At 49.2% G+C, this 17,175-nt stretch overlaps 1 protein-coding gene across 1 annotated transcript in view; it reads right to left on the bottom strand.

The window, feature by feature from the left end:
- The window catches only part of SMARCC1 (SWI/SNF related, matrix associated, actin dependent regulator of chromatin subfamily c member 1), a 542,893-nt gene that overhangs the window by 323,284 nt on the left and 202,434 nt on the right, over positions 1-17,175 (bottom strand). The window contains 1 exon segment of the mRNA XM_030196622.1: positions 8,208-8,267. Coding sequence (XP_030052482.1) covers positions 8,208-8,267 — 60 coding nt within the window.

Raw genomic sequence — 17,175 nt, 5'->3', positions numbered from 1 at the left:
GCAAATCTCTTCAATAGTGGCTGACCAAGTGGGCTACCGACGCTGCCATTGCGAGCCGTGACATGACCCTCAAGAGCCAGCCCAGCCTGGGCATAAGTGAAGGAAATGCAATCTGCTAGCCAACTGGATATGGTGCGTTTCCCCACAGCCACTCCCCTCCTGTTGGGATCAAAAGGAACAAACAATTGGGCGGATTGTCTGTTGGGCTGTGTCCGCTCCAGATAGAAGGCCAATGCTCTCTTGCAGTCCAATGTGTGCAGCTGACGTTCAGCAGGGCAGGAATGAGGACGGGGAAAGAATGTTGGCAAGACAATCGACTGGTTCAGATGGAACTCCGACACAACCTTTGGCAAGAACTTAGGGTGAGTGCGGAGGACTACTCTGTTATGATGAAACTTGGTGTAAGGGGCCTGAGCTACCAGGGCCTGAAGCTCACTGACTCTACGAGCTGAAGTAACTGCCACCAAGAAAATGACCTTCCAGGTCAAGTACTTCAGATGGCAGGAGTTCAGTGGCTCAAAAGGAGGTTTCATCAGCTGGGTGAGAACGACATTAAGATCCCATGATACTGTAGGAGGTTTGACAGGGGGCTTTGACAAAAGCAAACCTCTCATGAAGCGAACAACTAAAGGCTGTCCTGAGATCGGCTTACCTTCCACACGGTAATGGTATGCACTGAATGCGCTAAGGTGAACCCTTACAGAGTTGGTCTTGAGACCAGACTCAGACAAGTGCAGAAGGTATTCAACCAGGGTCTGTGTAGGACAAGAGCGAGGATCTAGGGCCTTGCTGTCACACCAGACGGCAAACCTCCTCCATAGAAAGAAGTAACTCCTCTTAGTGGAATCTTTCCTGGAAGCAAGCAAGATGCGGGAGACACCCTCTGACAGACCCAAAGAGACAAAGTCTACGCTCTCAACATCCAGGCCGTGAGAGCCAGAGACTGGAGGTTGGGATGCAGAAGCACCCCTTTGTCCTGTGTGATGAGGGTCGGAAAACACTCCAATCTCCACGGTTCTTCGGAGGATAACTCCAGAAGAAGAGGGAACCAGATCTGACGCGGCCAAAAAGGAGCAATCAGAATCATGGTGCCTCGGTCTTGCTTGAGTTTCAACAAAGTCTTCCCCACCAGAGGTATGGGAGGATAAGCATACAGCAGACCTTCCCCCCAGTCCAGGAGGAAGGCATCCGATGCCAGTCTGCCGTGGGCCTGAAGCCTGGAACAGAACTGAGGGACTTTGTGGTTGGCTCGAGATGCAAAGAGATCTACCAAGGGGGTACCCCACACCTGGAAGATCTGGCGCACTACTCTGGAGTTGAGCGACCACTCGTGAGGTTGCATAATCCTGCTCAACCTGTTGGCCAGACTGTTGTTTACGCCTGCCAGATATGTGGCTTGGAGCACCATGCCGTGACGGCGAGCCCAGAGCCACATGCTGACGGCTTCCTGACACAGGGGGCAAGATCCGGTGCCCCCCTGCCTGTTGATGTAATACATGGCAACCTGGTTGTCTGTCTGAATTTGGATAATTTGGTGGGACAGCCGATCTCTGAAAGCCTTCAGAGCGTTCCAGACCGCTCGTAACTCCAGAAGATTGATCTGCAGATCGCGTAGGGACCAGCTTCCCTGGGTGTGAAGCCCATCGACATGAGCTCCCCACCCCAGGAGAGACGCATCCGTAGTCAGCACTTTTTGTGGCTGAGGAATTTGGAAAGGATGTCCCAGAGTCAAATTGGACCAAATCGTCCACCAATACAGGGATTTGAGAAAACTCATGGACAGGTGGATCACGTCTTCTAGATCCCCAGCAGCCTGAAACCACTGGGAAGCTAGGGTCCATTGAGCAGATCTCATGTGAAGGCGGGCCATGGGAGTCACATGAACTGTGGAGGCCATGTGGCCCAGCAATCTCAACATCTGCCGAGCTGTGATCTGCTGGGACGCTCGCACCCGCGAGACGGGGGACGACAAGTTGTTGGCTCTCGTCTGTGGGAAATAGGCACGAGCCGTCCGAGAATCCAGCAGAGCTCCTATGAATTCGAGTCTCTGTACTGGAAAAAGATGGGACTTTGGATAATTTATCACAAACCCCAGTAGCTCCAGGAGGCGAATAGTCATCTGCATGGACTGTAGTGCTCTTGCCTCGGATGTGTTCTTCACCAGCCAATCGTCGAGATAGGGGAACACGTGTACTCCCAAGCCTGCGAAGCGCCGCTGCTACTACAGTTAAGCACTTCTTGAACACTCTGGGCGCAGAGGCGAGCCCAAAGGGTAGCACACAGTACTGGAAGTGACGTGTGCCCAGCTGAAATCGCAGATACTGTCTGTGAGCTGGCAGTATCGGGATGTGTGTGTAGGCGTCCTTCAAGTCCAGAGAGCATAGCCAGTCGTTTTCCTGAATCATGGGAAGAAGGGTGCCCAGGGAAAGCATCCTGAACTTTTCCTTGACCAGATATTTGTTCAGGGCCCGTAGGTCTAGGATGGGACGCATCCCCCCTGTTTTCTTTTCCACAAGGAAGTACCTGGAATAGAATCCCAGCCCTTCTTGCCCGGATGGCACGGGCTCGACCGCATTGGTGCTGAGAAGGGCGGAGAGTTCCTCTGCAAGTACCTGCTTGTGCTGGAAGCTGTAAGACTGAGCTCCCGGTGGGCAATTTGGAGGCTTGGAGGCCAAATTGAGGGTGTATCCGTGCCGGACTATTTGAAGAACCCACTGATCGGAGGATATGAGAGGCCACCTTTGGTGAAAAACTTTCAACCTCCCCCCGACCGGCAGATCGCCCGGCACTGACACGTTGATGTCGGCTATGCTCTGCTGGAGCCAGTCAAAAGCTCGCCCCCTGCTTTTGCTGGGGAGCCGAGAGGCCTTGCTGAGGCGCACGCTGCTGACGAGAGCGAGCGCGCTGGGGCTTAGCCTGGGCCGCAGGCTGTCGGGAAGGTGGGTTGTACCTACGCTTACCAGAAGAGTAGGGAACAGTCTTCCTTCCCCCATAAAAACGTCTACCTGTGGAGGTAGAAGCTGAAGGCTGCCGGCGGGAGAACTTGTCGAAAGCGGTATCTCGCTGGTGGAGCTGCTCTACCACCTGTTCGACCTTCTCTCCAAAAATATTGTCCGCACGGCAAGGCGAGTCCGCAATCCGCTGCTGGATCCTATTCTCCAGGTCGGAGGCATGCAGCCATGAGAGTCTGCGCATCACCACACCTTGAGCAGCGGCCCTGGACGCAACATCAAAGGTATCATATACCCCTCTGGCCAGGAATTTTCTGCACGCCTTCAGCTGCCTGACCACCTCCTGAAATGGCTTGGCTTGCTCAGGAGGGAGCTTATCCACCAAGCCCGCCAACTGCCGCACATTGTTCCGCATGTGTATGCTCGTGTAGAGCTGGTAAGACTGAATTTTGGCCACGAGCATAGAGGAATGGTAGGCCTTCCTCCCAAAGGAGTCTAAGGTTCTAGAGTCCTTGCCCGGGGGCGCCGAAGCATGCTCCCTAGAACTCTTAGCCTTCTTTAGGGCCAAATCCACAACTCCAGAGTCGTGAGGCAACTGAGTGCGCATCAGCTCTGGGTCCCCATGGATCCGGTAATGGGACTCAATCTTCTTGGGAATGTGGGGATTACTTAGAGGCTTGGTCCAGTTCGCCAGCAATGTCTTTTTTAGGACATGATGCATGGGTACTGTGGACGCTTCCTTAGGTGGAGAAGGATAGTCTAGGAGCTCAAACATTTCAGCCCTGGGCTCGTCCTCCACAACCACCGGGAAGGGGATGGCCGTAGACATCTCCTGGACAAAGGCCGCAAAAGACAGACTCTCGGGAGGAGAAAGCTGCCATTCAGGGGAGGGAGTGGGATCCGAAGGAAGGCCATCAGACTCCTCGTCAGAGAAATATCTGATGTCCTCCTCCTCCTCCCACGAGGCCTCACCATTTGTATCAGACACAAGTTCATGAACCTGTGTCTGAAGCCATGCCCGGCTCGACTCCGTGAAAACACGGCCACGGTGGGAGCGTCGAAAGGTAGACTCCCTCGCCCGCACCGGCGACGCTCCCTCCGCCGACGTCATCGGGGAGCCTTCCTGGGAGGCGACCGCAGTCGGTACCGCAAGCGGCACCGATGTCGGAGACCTCACCCCTGGCAAGGGGCCAGGTGGCGCCTCACTCGACGGTACCGGTGGCGCAAGCACCCCCGGTACCGGAGGGGAAGAGCGCAACAGCTCTCCCAGGATCTCTGGGAGAACGGCCCGGAGACTCTCGTGCAGGGCGGCTGTGGAGAAAGACATGGAAGCCGATGCAGGAGTCGAAGTCAGAGTCTGTTCCGGGCGTGGAGGCTGTTCCGGGCTGTCCAAGGTGGAGCGCATCGACACCTCCTGAACAGAGGGTGAGCGATCCTCCCGATGCCGATGCCCTCAGCGACCCAGAGCTCTCGGTACCGACGCGGGAAGGAGACCGGTGTCGATGCTTCTTTGACTTTTTCAAACGAAGCATGTCACCGGAGCTTCCCGGTACAGACGAGGATGGAGAATCCAGCCGTCGCTTCCTTGGGGCCGAGGCCGCAGAAGGTCGGTCTCGGGGGGGCTGTACCGCAGGATCCCTCAGAGTAGGGGGAGACCCACCCGAAGGCTCACCGCCACCAGCATGGGAATGGACAGCCCTCACCTGCACTCCAGTCGAAGCACCACCGTCCGACGACATCAGCACTAGTGGAGGTCCCGGTACCACCGACGCCGACGCAGCCTTCCTATGTCTCGGCCCCGACGATGCAGAGGGTCGATGCCTCGATGTAATCGATACAGTCGCGGCCGAGGGCGGAGGTCTTGACGCTGTCGATGTCGATGCACTCGATACTCCCTGTGCCGACGAAGAGCCCGAGAACAACAAGTTCCATTGGGCCAATCTCGCTACCTGAGTCCTTTTTTGTAAAAGGGCGCAAAGACTACAGGCCTGCAGGCGGTGCCCAGCCCCCAGACACTGAAGACACGACGCGTGCCTATCAGTGAGCGAGATTACCCGGGCGCACTGGGTGCACTTCTTGAAGCCGCTGGGAGACTTCGATGACATGGGCGGAAAAATCACGCTGGCGAAATCAAAACTCGTAATTGCGGTAAGGCACCAAAAAGAGAGGGAGAAAAAAACTCGACCCGAGGCCTCAAAAGGGCCTACCCCGAAAACGAAAGAAAACTTAACGGGCAAAAAGCTGGAAATACGGGAAGGGGAAAAAGACCGAAAGGCCCTTCTCCGAAATCCCTTTTTTTTTTTTTTTTTAAGTAGCGAAAGTCAAAAGACGCGCGTGGATCAACTTAAGGGGCGCGAACGGCGCAAACACGACCGTACCGAGCGCGGACAAAGGAAGACTGACGAACACGAGCCGGTTCGGGCGGGAAGACGGCCGCGCATGCGTGGTGCGCATGGGCGCGCGAGGACTAGCAAAGGCCTTTGCTAATGAAGTTTCCGATTGGACGGGCTGCCGTGGACGTCACCCATCAGTGAGAACAAGCAGCCTGCTTGTCCTCGGAGAAGATAGGATATGTAAAGGAGAAGAATTTGGGGAGGGTAAGACATAGCAAAAGGAGAAAAATTTGAGCAGGGCAAGGCGCAGGAAGGATGAAGAGGGAAAGATTGGGGATGAGCATAAGAAGATTGGGAGACAATGGTCTAAGGTATAACAATCGTAGGACAGGAATCATGTGGTTGGGTCTTTCGTTAAGTTGGGTCATTAATGTAGGCTTTCTTGAAGAAATGGGTCTTCAACACTTTACTGAAGGGTAAATGATCGTTGATTCTTCTGATGGATTTTGGTAGTGTGTTCTAAAGGTGGCTGCCCAAAAAGGAAAAATTAGATGCATAGGAGGATCTGTACTTAATACCTTTGCAGTTGGGAAGGTAGGTGTAAATTGAGGTAAGTACGAGAAGACATCACTCTGTTTTTGGTTGGGAGGTCAATGAGGTTCTTCATGTAGATAGGGGCTTCTCCATATATTATCTTATGAATCAATGTGTGGACTTTAAAATCAATTCTTTCTCTGATGGGGAGCCAATGAAGCTTCTCTCGAAGAGGTGTTGCACTTTCAAATCTTGACCTATCAAAGATAAATCTAGCTGCCGTGTTTTGGGTAGTCATAGTAACATAGTAGATGATGGCAGAAAAAGACCTGCACGGTCCATCCAGTCTGCCCAAGAAGATAAATTCATATGTGCTACGTTTTTATTTGTACTGTCCTCTTCAGTGCACAGACCGTATAAGTCTGGCCAGCACTATCCCCGCCTCCCAACCACGCCTCCCAACCACCAGCTGTGGCACAGACCGTATAAGTCTGCCCAGCACTACCCCTGCCTCCCACCACCGGCTCTGGCACAGACCGTATAAGTCTGCCCAGCACTATCCCCGCTGCCCAACCACCAGCCCCGGCACAGACCGTATAAGTCTGCCCAGCACTAGCCCCGCCTCCCAACCACCAGCTCTGCCACCCATTCTAGGCTAAGCTCCTGAGGATCCCTTCCTTCTGCACAGGATTCCTTTATGTTTATCCCACGCATGTTTGAATTCCGTTACCGTTTTCATCTCCACCACCTCCCGTGGGAGGGCATTCCAAGCATCCACCACCCTCTCCATGAAAAAATACTTCAGTCTGAAGTTTCTTCAGGATTAGGGTCTTACATCCTAGGAAAACACTGTTGCAGTAATCTGCATGTGTAAGTACTGTATATTATACTAGGTTCCGGAAGGTGTCCAAGGGAAGATATGATTTCACGTGTTTTAAAATCCACATCATGTTAAACATTTTTTTTGTGATGAATTTAGCATGGTTTTCAAATGCTAAATGGTTGTCAATCATTACTCCAAGGATTTTTAGGTTGTCAGATATGGAGAGTTTAACGTCTGGGGTGCTGAGGGTAGTCAGGAGGAATGGAGAGTATTGAGATGAAAGGAGTAGACACTGTTTTCTCTTTATTTAATTTCATCTTGAAAGCACTATTGAATCAACATATAAAGGTAATTATGCATTCACTAGCAAATGCATAATTAACCTATCCATGTTTAAAAAAAAAAAAATATATATATAGGGAATCATCACACCATTTCAACTGCTAAAATGCAGATATCCATATATTTGTGCACCAGGTTAGAGAGGGAGGCCAAAAAATTACCTAGATAAGTTATATGTTTAAGTCTAGGCCTGCTGAATAACCAAAATTAAACAGACGGTACTGGCACAATCACAGCACAATGCATATATTTGGAGCTCTAGCCATATAGATAGTGTCACTAAATATATGGTGACCACATTGGCTGAGAATGTATACCATCTCTGAAGCCTATACCACAAGACTGCTCCAAAGACATTGGATAAGGGTGTCATAATCCCTTGAACTGGCCCTGACTGCAACACAGAAGTCTATGCTTCCTTTGGCAGCTCCTTCTTTCAAGCATTCAGCCCAACTCAATGATCCTTGTGCTTCGATGCTATTTTAGACACTGGTTCAGTAAATCGGCAATCTCTTTTTGTCTGTCTCCTTAAAATGAGACAGTTCTTTCACATGCATATCTTGAAACCTCTTGGCAGCATCCTAGAGCAGATGCTGCAGTGTGACAAATGATCCATGCCCAGACCCATACAAGATCTTACGATAGTCTGTTTCATATATCTAATTTTTGCAAACTTTTTATACTGCTTCCCTAGTTAATAAAACTGCTGAAAGCTTAGATATTTATTGAAGTCACTGATCATCTTTTCTATCTAAAACAAAAACTTTTGTTTGAAGAAGACAAACAGAAAAAAAAGGTAGATAGATTTTTATCAAAAGCTGAAAAGCAAGCAAGGTGAATCCAAAGACAATTCAAGAAAAAAATATAAAAATAAATCTTAAAGGTAAACAGAAAAGAAATAAGGTGTACTAATCCTTACCTCTCCCTCCCACCACCAAAAAAAAATGCTCTGAAGAAAATAGAAAGCAACAGAAACAGCAAATACTGAAAGAATGAAATGCATCCAACATTCAACAGAGAAAATATAGAACTGAAGCACAGTGTGTGGTCGCAGGAACTGCCATACATGCTCAGAAAGGTCTCAATTCCATGAAAAGCTGTGGAAAGCATGCACATACTGTACATTACTGGAGCTGCTTGTCTTCACAGAATACTTACTGCAATACTTTCCAAGTACACAGACTTCACAGTAAGAAAATCATATTAAAACAGAATACTTATTACCTAGATCTGCAATAAATCCTCCTTTTACAGGTGTGTGCTCACTGTCTTTCTTTGGGTTCACTGTGAATTAAAAAAAAGACAAAATAAAAAACAACATTCCAAGAATGAGGGAAAAAACTTACAATATTTTAAAATATCTATATGATCTGAATCTTTATATGTTCCTCCTACATTTGGGTTAGGGCCCCACGCCCTTATTTAAAGGAGTCCCTCCCTTCATGCATGAGTACATGGATTCTTCTCTAAAAAAAAAAAAATAATAATAATAAAAAAAAAACAACCAGAAGTCTACACAATAATCCCCAAAACTGTCCTTGGTGACCCTCAGCTAGATGGGTTTTCAGGTTATCTTCAATGATTATGTATGAAATGAAGGCAGTGCATGCAAATCTCACATATATTCACTGTGAACATCCTGAAAACCTGACCGGCTGGGGGCTCTCCAGGGACAGGTCTGGAGCGTTCGAGTTGAGCAGAAGTGCTGTGGAGCTGGAGCTGTGACCAGCAGAGTATGTAAGATCACTGCAAGAGAAATTCAAAGACCTACATCAAGATTTCTGAGCTAAGAAAAAGTAAAATCTGTTGAGGGAAGAAATTCATCTCTGTTCAATAAATGCGTCAGCGGAGCTGTTACACCAATATAAACCAGAACATTATAAACTGCAATTCTGAGTAATTGTTTATGCTGTATTAGACAAATCACTGGCAGATAGCAACTGAGTAAAAGCTGCTCTTGAGCCACCACACCCATTGTCTCAAGTCTTCTCCAACTCAGAACTCGATAGCATTTAAGTAACACTGAAGTCTCCTCAAACCTTATCTACACTGCACAGGCCTGGTGCAAGAGATAGCTCTGGCTGAGTTATCACCGCCTCTGATTAATTTCAGAAAAGTATGACAAGCTACAATCTTGCTTTTGTTCAATAATTTTAAACAAGGCTTAGTACAAAATCAAAAGTACACAATATATACCAATGCCAACTTATGAATGACTAGCATGATCAGTGACAGAATTTCAAGGCATACAGAACCCTTCAAATTTTAAGTTCTGGTTCAAATTTGGCTTCAAGTGGTAGTACCCCATCTGAAATCTGTTTAGTATCCTACATGTAATGTGTAGGTTCAGCTCCCAGCAGACTTGTATCATATCACTTTAAACATACTCCAAATTCAAGCTAACAAAAATACTACTACTGAAAGTCTCAAAGAGACTGAAGATGTATTAGAAACAAAGAATATATAAAAACCACAAGGATCACCTTGCCAACCCATTTTTACTGTTTCAATACAGCAAATTACTGAATATCAGTTTTTAAACTCATTTCCCTAATTCTAAGAATATTCTCTGCTTATTCCAATTTTATTTTTTTTTTGTTACTGATTACTTCTCCCACCACCTGAAAGGCTATTCTATGTATCCATCCTTGTTTACATGAAGAAATGTCCTTGTTTCTCCTGAAACTAATCCAGGCTCATATCACAACCCCTTAAATCTAGATCAGCAATGTTCAGCCTCGATCCTGAAGGGCCTCAATCCAGTCGGGTTTTCAGGATTTCCCCAAAGAATATGCATTCACACTCTACATGCACCTAGGTTTTAATCTCTAAAATAACTGTAATTTAATAGATACCTATGTCAGACCAAACAGTCCTTTACAATCCAGGTTTGTCCTCCACTCTGCATGAAAGACGCTTCTGCATAATGAAAGTGGAGGACAAACCTGGATCGTAAAGGACTTGTAAAGATTTAGATCACAGGAGGGAAGTGTTGTGACTCTTAAGTTGGTCATACATAGATAAAGAGCTCTGCTTACCACAGCACAGCTGAGGATGGTGAGCTGTTCAGATGTGCTTTATGGCAGTTAGTTATTGATGTATTAGTGAGAATAGGTTTATGGAAGAGTGTTTGTGTGAATGCAGTTGAATGATCTGGGGTATTTAAGCATTTGTTAAATGGATTAAAATATTTGAAAATAAAGTAAAGTACTTACCTGTAGCAGGTATTCTCCGAGGGCAGCAAGCTGATTGTTCTCACGATTGGGTGACGTCCGACGGCAGCCCCAGATCGGAAGATCTTCCTAGCAACAAAGTTTGCTAGCCCCCGTGTGGACATGCGCGAACCTCGCATGCACGACCGCCTTCCAGCCCGTAGCGTGAGCGTGCTCCTCAGTCCAGTAGAAAGCAAAAGACAAGGGAAGACAACTCCAAAGGGGAGGAGGGCGGGTTTATGAGAACAATCAGCCTGCTGTCCTCGGAGAATACCTGCTACAGGTAAGTAACTTCGCTTTCTCCGAGGACAAGCAGGCTGCTTGTTCTCACGATTGGGGTATCCCTAGCACCCAGGCTCACTCAAAACAACAAACAGTGGTCAATTGGGCCTCGCAACGGCGAGGACATAACTGAGATTGACCTAAATAAAGCCAACTAACAGAGTGGAACAGAATAAAACCGGGTCTAGGGGGGTGGATTTGGATTCTAAACCCCAAACAGATTCTGCAGCACCGACTGCCCGAACCAACTGTCGCATCGGGTATCCTGCTGTAGGCAGTAATGAGATGTGAATGTGTGGACAGAAGACCACGTCGCAGACTTGCAAATCTCTTCAATAGTGGCTGACTTCAAGTGGGCCACTGACGCTGCCATGGCTCTAACACTATGAGCCGTGACATGACTCTCAAGAGTCAGCCCAGCTTGGGCGTAAATGAAGAATATGCAATCTGCTAGCCAATTTGAGATGGGTGCATTTCCCGACAGCAACTCCCCTTCTGTTGGGATCAAAAGAAAAACATTTGGGCGGACTGTCTGAATGGGCTTGTCCGCTCCAGATAGAATTGCAGTCCAATGTGTGCAACTGACGTTCAGCAGGGCGGGTACGAGGACGGGGAAAAAATGTTGGCAAGACAATTGACTGGTTCAGATGGAACTCCGACACAACCTTCGGCAAGAACTTAGGGTGAGTGTGGAGGACTACTCTGTTATGATGAAACTTAGTATAAGGAGCATAAGCTACCAAGGCTTGAAGTTCACTGACTCTACGAGCTGAACTGACTGCCACCAAGAAAATGACCTTCCAGGTCAAGTACTTCAGATGGCAATAGGTCAGTGGCTCAAAAGGAGGTTTCATCAGCTGGGTGAGAACGACATTGAGATCCCATTAAACTGTAGGAGGCTTGATAGAGGGCTTGGACAAAAGCAAACCTCTCATGAAGCGAACAACTAAAGGCTGTCCCAAGATAGGCTTACCCTCCACAGGATAATGAAAAGCACTAATTGCGCTAAGGTGAACCATTACAGAGTTGGTCTTGAGACCAGACTCGGACAAGTGCAGAAGGTATTCAAGCAGGGTCTGTGTAGGACAAGAACGAGGATCTAGGGCCTTGCTGTCACACCAGACGGCAAACCTCTTCCATTTGAAAGAATAACACCTCTTCGTGGAATCTTTTCTGGAAGCAAGACTCAGGAGACACCATCAGAAAGACCCAAGGAGGCAAAGTCTACGCTCTCAACATCCAGGCCATGAGAGCCAGGGACTGGAGGTTGGGATGCAGAAGCGCCCCCTCGTTCTGAGTGATGAGGGTTGGAAAACACTCAAATCTCCACGGTTCTTCGGAGGACAACTCCAAAAGAAGAGGAAACCAGATCTGATGCGGCCAGAAGGGAGCGATCAGAATCATGGTTCCACGATCCTGCTTCAGTTTCAGCAAAGTCTTCCTTACCAAGGATATGGGAGGATACGCTTACAGGAGGCCCTTCCCCCAATGAAGGAGAAAGGCATCTGACGCTGAAGTCTGGAGCAAAACTGAGGGACCTTCTGGTTGACCTGAGTGGCAAAAAGATCTATCAAGGGGGTGCCCCATGCTTGAAAGATCTTGCGTACTACTCTCGAGTTGAGAGACCACTCATGAGTTTGCATTATCCTGCTCAACCTGTCGGCCAGACTGTTGTTTACGCCTGCCAGATACGTGGTTTGGAGAAACATGCCGTGCTGGTGAGCCCAAAGCCACATCCTGACAGCTTCCTGACACAGAGGGCGAGATCCGGTGCCCCCCTGCTTGTTGATGTAGTAAATAGCAACCTGATTGTCTGTCTGAATTTGGATAATTTGATGAGACAGCCGATCTCTGAAAGCCTTTATAGCGCGCTCCAGACCGCTCGCAACTCCAGGAGATTGATCTGAAAACCTGTTTCCTGGAGGGACCAACTCCCTTGAGTGGGAAACCCATCGACATGAGCCCCCCACCCCAGGAGAGACGAATTTGAAAGGGATGTCCCAGGGTCAAATTGGAGCGAATTGTCCACCAAAGCAGGGAGGTGAGAAAACTTGTGGACAGTTGGATTACGTCGTCTAGATTACTCGCAGCCTGAAACCACTGGGAAGCTAGGGTCCATTGAGTTGATCACATGTGAAGACGGGCCATGGGAGTCACATGAACTGTGGAGGCCATGTGGTCGAGCAATCTCAACATCTGGCGAGCTGTGATCTGCTGAGATGCTCGTACCCAGGGAACAAGGGACAGAAGATTGTCTGTCCACGTCTCGGGAAGGTAGGCATGAGCAGTCTGGGAGTCTAGCAGAGCTCCTATAAATTCGAGTCTTTGTACTGGAAGAAGATGGAACTGGATAATTTATCACAAACCCTAATAGCTGCAGGAGTTGAATAGTCATCTGCATGGACTGTAGAGCTCCTGCCTCCGAGGTGTTCTTTACCAGCCAATCGTCGAGATATGGGAACACATGAAATCCCAGCCTGCGTAGAGACACCGCCACGACTGACAGGCATTCCGTGAACACCCTGGGCGCAGAGGCGAGGCCAAATGGTAGCACACAGTACTGAAAATGCTGTGTTCCCAGATACTGTCTGTGAGCTGGCAGTATGGGAATGAGAGTATAAGCATCCTTTAAGTGCAGAGAACATAGCCAATCATTTTTCTGAATCATGGGAAGAAGGGTGCTCAGGGAAAGCATCCTGAACTTTTCTCGGACCAGATATTTGTTCAGGGCCCTTAGGTCTAGGATGGACGCATCCCCCGCTTTCTTTTCCACAAGGAAGTACCTGGAATAGAATCACAGCCCTTCTTGCCCCGGTGGCATGGGCTCGACCGCATTGGAGCTGAGAAGGGCAGAGAGTTCCTCTGCAAGTACCTGCTTGTGCTGGAAGCTGAAGGACTGAGCTCCCAGAGGGCAATTTGGAGGTTTGGAGATCAAATTGAGGGAGTATCCTAACTGGACTATTTGGAGAACCCACCGGTCGGAGGTTACAAGAGGCCACCTTCGGTGAAAAAACTTTAACCTCCCTCCTACCGGCAGATCGTCCGGCACGGACACTTTTATATCGGCTATGCTCGCCTGGAGCCAGTCAAAAGCCTGTCCCTTGATTTTGCTGGGGAGCTGCAGGGGCCTGTGGAAGCGCACACTGTTGACGGGAACGAGCGTGCTGGGGCTTAGCCTGAGCAGGCTGGCGAGAAGGCGGATTATACCTACGCCTATCAGAAGCATAGGGAACATTCCTCCTTCCCCCATAAAAAAGTCTACCAAAAGAGGTAGATGCTGAAGGCGTCTGGTGGGAGAGTTTGGCGAATGCAGTGTCCCGCTGGTGGAGCTGTTCTACCACCTGTTCGACCCACTCACTAAAAATGTTATCCCCCCGGCAAGAAGAATCCGCAATCCGCTGCTGGACTCTATTCTCCAGGTCAGAGGCACGTAGCAATGAGAGTCTGCACATCACTATACCTTGAGCAGTAGCCCTGGACGCAACATCAAAAGTGTCAAACACCCTTGGACAGGAATTTTCGACACGCCTTCAGCTGCCTGACCACCTCCTGAAAAGGCTTGGCCTGCTCCGATGGTAGCTTATTGACCAAGTCCGTCAGCTGCCTCACATTGTTCCGCAAGTGGATGCTCGTGGAATCTTGGACACGAGCATAGCAGAATGGTAGGCCTTCCTCCCAAAAGAGTCCAGAGTCCTAGACTCCCGCCCAGGGGGCGCCGAGGCGTAATCCCTAGTACTCTTGACTTTCTTGAGAGCCAGATTCACAACACCAGAGTCATGAGGCAACTGGATCTTCATTAACTCCGGGTCCCCGTGGATCCGATACTGGGACTCAACCTTTTTGGGGATAGTGGGATTACTTAAGAGTTTTATCCAGTTCGCCAACAATGTCTGCTTCAGGACATTATGAAGGGGAACAGTGGACGACTCCTTAGGTGGCGGATAGTCCAGGACCTCGAACATCTCAGTTCTGGGCTCATCCTCAGTAACCACTGGGAAGGGAATGGCTGTAGACATTTCCCAGACAAATGATGAGAAAGACAGACTCTCAGGGGAAGAAAGCTTTCTCTCTGGCGAAGGAGTGGGATCAGAAGGAAGACCACAAGACTCCTCATCAGAGAAATATCTGGGGTCTTCCTCTGCCTCCCATGAGGTCTCACCCTCGGTATCGGACACCAGTTCACGAACTTCGGTCCGAAGCCGAGCCTGTCTCGATGCCGAGGAACTAAGTCCTCTATGGTGATGTTGAGAAGACTCCCTCGCCACCGGTGACGAAGCTCCCTCCAGCGACGTCAAAGGGGAGTCAACTTGGGTGGCCGCAGACGCTGAAAGCGGTACCGGCATCACAGTCCTCACCATGGGCGGGGAGCCAACCGCCACATCTCTCAACGGTACCAACGGCGCAAGCACCGATGATACCGGAGCAGAAGGTCACAGCGGTCCTTCCAGAATCCCCAGAAGTATGGCTCGGAAGCGCTCGTCTAGATCATCCGTCAAGCAAAGCTGTGGGGCCAGTACCGGCGACAATGACAGAATCTGTCTGGGGTACGGAGGCGGTACCGGGGTGTCCGGAGAAGCGCGCATCGACACCTCCTGAATGGAGGGTGAGCGGTCCTCCCAGCGCCCCGGAGCTCTCGGTACTGTGACGGGAAGGTGACCAAGATGGTGCTTCTTCGCCTCCGCTCAAAGCAAGTCAGCGGTACCTCCTGGTATCAATGAGGACGTGGAATCCACACATCTCCTCGGGGCCGGGTACAAAGAAGGGCAGTTCCGGGGAGGGGGGGGGGTCTGTACCGCAGCAGCTCTTGAGGCAGGTGGAGACCCACTCGATGGCTCACTGCTACCAGCGTGGGATCTCTGGACTGCCATCACCTGTGCTCCGGATGTCGATGCACCCTCCGAAGCAGACATCAATACCGTCGATGACCTCGGTACCGCTGGCTCTGTCGACGTCGAAGGACCAGACCCGGCTCCAAACAACAAGTTCCACTGAGCCGATCTCACTGCCTGGGTCCTCTTTTTCAGCTGAAGACACAGCGTGCAGGCGTTGGGACGATGACCAGCCCCCAAACACTGAAGACAGAAGACGTGCCTATCAGTGAGCGAGATTGTCTGGCTGCACCGTGTGCACTTCTTGAAGCCACTGGTAGGCTTCGAGAACATGGGCAGAAAAATCGCGCCGGCGAGGTCAAAATTTGCGATTGTGCCGAAAACAGACACCAAAAAGGGAAAACACCTGCATGGGCGGCCAAAATGGCCGCTCACAACAAAGAAAGGAAACTTACAGAGAAAAACTAAAGAAATAAGGGAAAACTTTTTTTTTAAGAGAAGAACACGAGCAAACTTGTAAACATGCCGAAAAGTGGTGAAAAAGACAAGAAAAACGTGGCAAAAACGCAGCGGGGGCCTCTCTGGGACACAGAACCGCCGTAAAACAGCTGTCCTGAGCTGCGGAAAAAGAGAGACTGAGGAGCACGCTCGTGCTACAGGCGGGAAGACAGTCGCGCATGTCCAAGCAGGGGCTAGCAAACTTTGTTGCTAGGAAGATCTTGCATTCTTCTAACAATCGGAGATCCCTTCTCATCGTTTCTCCTCCAGGGTATCCACTCTATTGGCTATTTTCGTGTCATCCACAAAAAGATACACCTTTCCTTCCAACGCTTCAGCAATATCTCCCACAAATATATTAAACAGAATAGGCCCCAGCACAGACCCCTGAGGAACTCCACTGCACACCTTCCTTTACTCCGAGTGGATTCCATTTACCACCACCCTCTGCCACCTGTCGGTCAACCAGTTTCTTATCCAGTTCACCACTTTCGGTCCTAAGTTCAACCCTTTCAGCTTATTCACGAGTCTTCTGTGGGGGACCGTATCAAAGGCTTTGCTGAAGTCCAAGTAGATTACACCTAGCGCACGTCCCTCATCCAGTTCTTTGGTCACCCAGTTAAAGAAATCAATAAGATTCGTTTGGCAGGATTTTCCTTTGGTAAAGCTATGTTGCCTCAGGTCCTGTAACCCGTCGGTTTCTAGAAAGTTAACTATCCTTCCATTCAGCAGCAACTCCATTATTATTCCTACACTGACATGAGACTTACCGGTCAATAGTTTCCCACTTCTTCCCTGTCTCCACTTTTTTTTTTTTTTTTAATTTTTATGAAGTCTTTCTTGAAAAATAATACACAAAATCTGAAACATAACACATCTTGCATAACGTAGTACAATCCACTTGAACATAATACAAATCTTTAGTGATGTAGCGGATAACTAATACAAAGCGTAGTGATGCTCTCAATTCAAACAAAATGAACATGTCTTCCTGTGCTAGAGCACCTATTAGACCAATCAAGTTATACATGAAGGATAAAAGAATCCCAAGTCAGGTGCCATCTACCCAATTGGTTACATCTTTCCGCTAATAACCTTTCCATCTCGCAGATATGCTTCAATTTTTTAATCCACCGAGATATCGGTGGAACTGAGGGCTGCTTCCAATGAGCGGCAATTACAACTCTGGCGGAGCTTATCGCCTGCATCAAAAATAAATTGCTGGGCAAGAGGACGACCCGCAACCCCCGCAGGAAATAAGAAAAAAGTTGGGCTCCATGGTATCGGGGTACCCGTCCACAACTGCAGCCTGCTACGTATCGCCCTCCAATAAGCACTGACCTTTCTACATGTCCACCATATGTGTCCTGC

The sequence above is a fragment of the Microcaecilia unicolor genome, chromosome 1 (assembly GCF_901765095.1).
Source record: "Microcaecilia unicolor chromosome 1, aMicUni1.1, whole genome shotgun sequence".
NCBI classification, from domain to species: Eukaryota; Metazoa; Chordata; class Amphibia; order Gymnophiona; family Siphonopidae; genus Microcaecilia; species Microcaecilia unicolor.
Note: the sequence above shows the minus strand (reverse complement) of the source record. Positions and strands in the feature narration are given on the sequence as shown.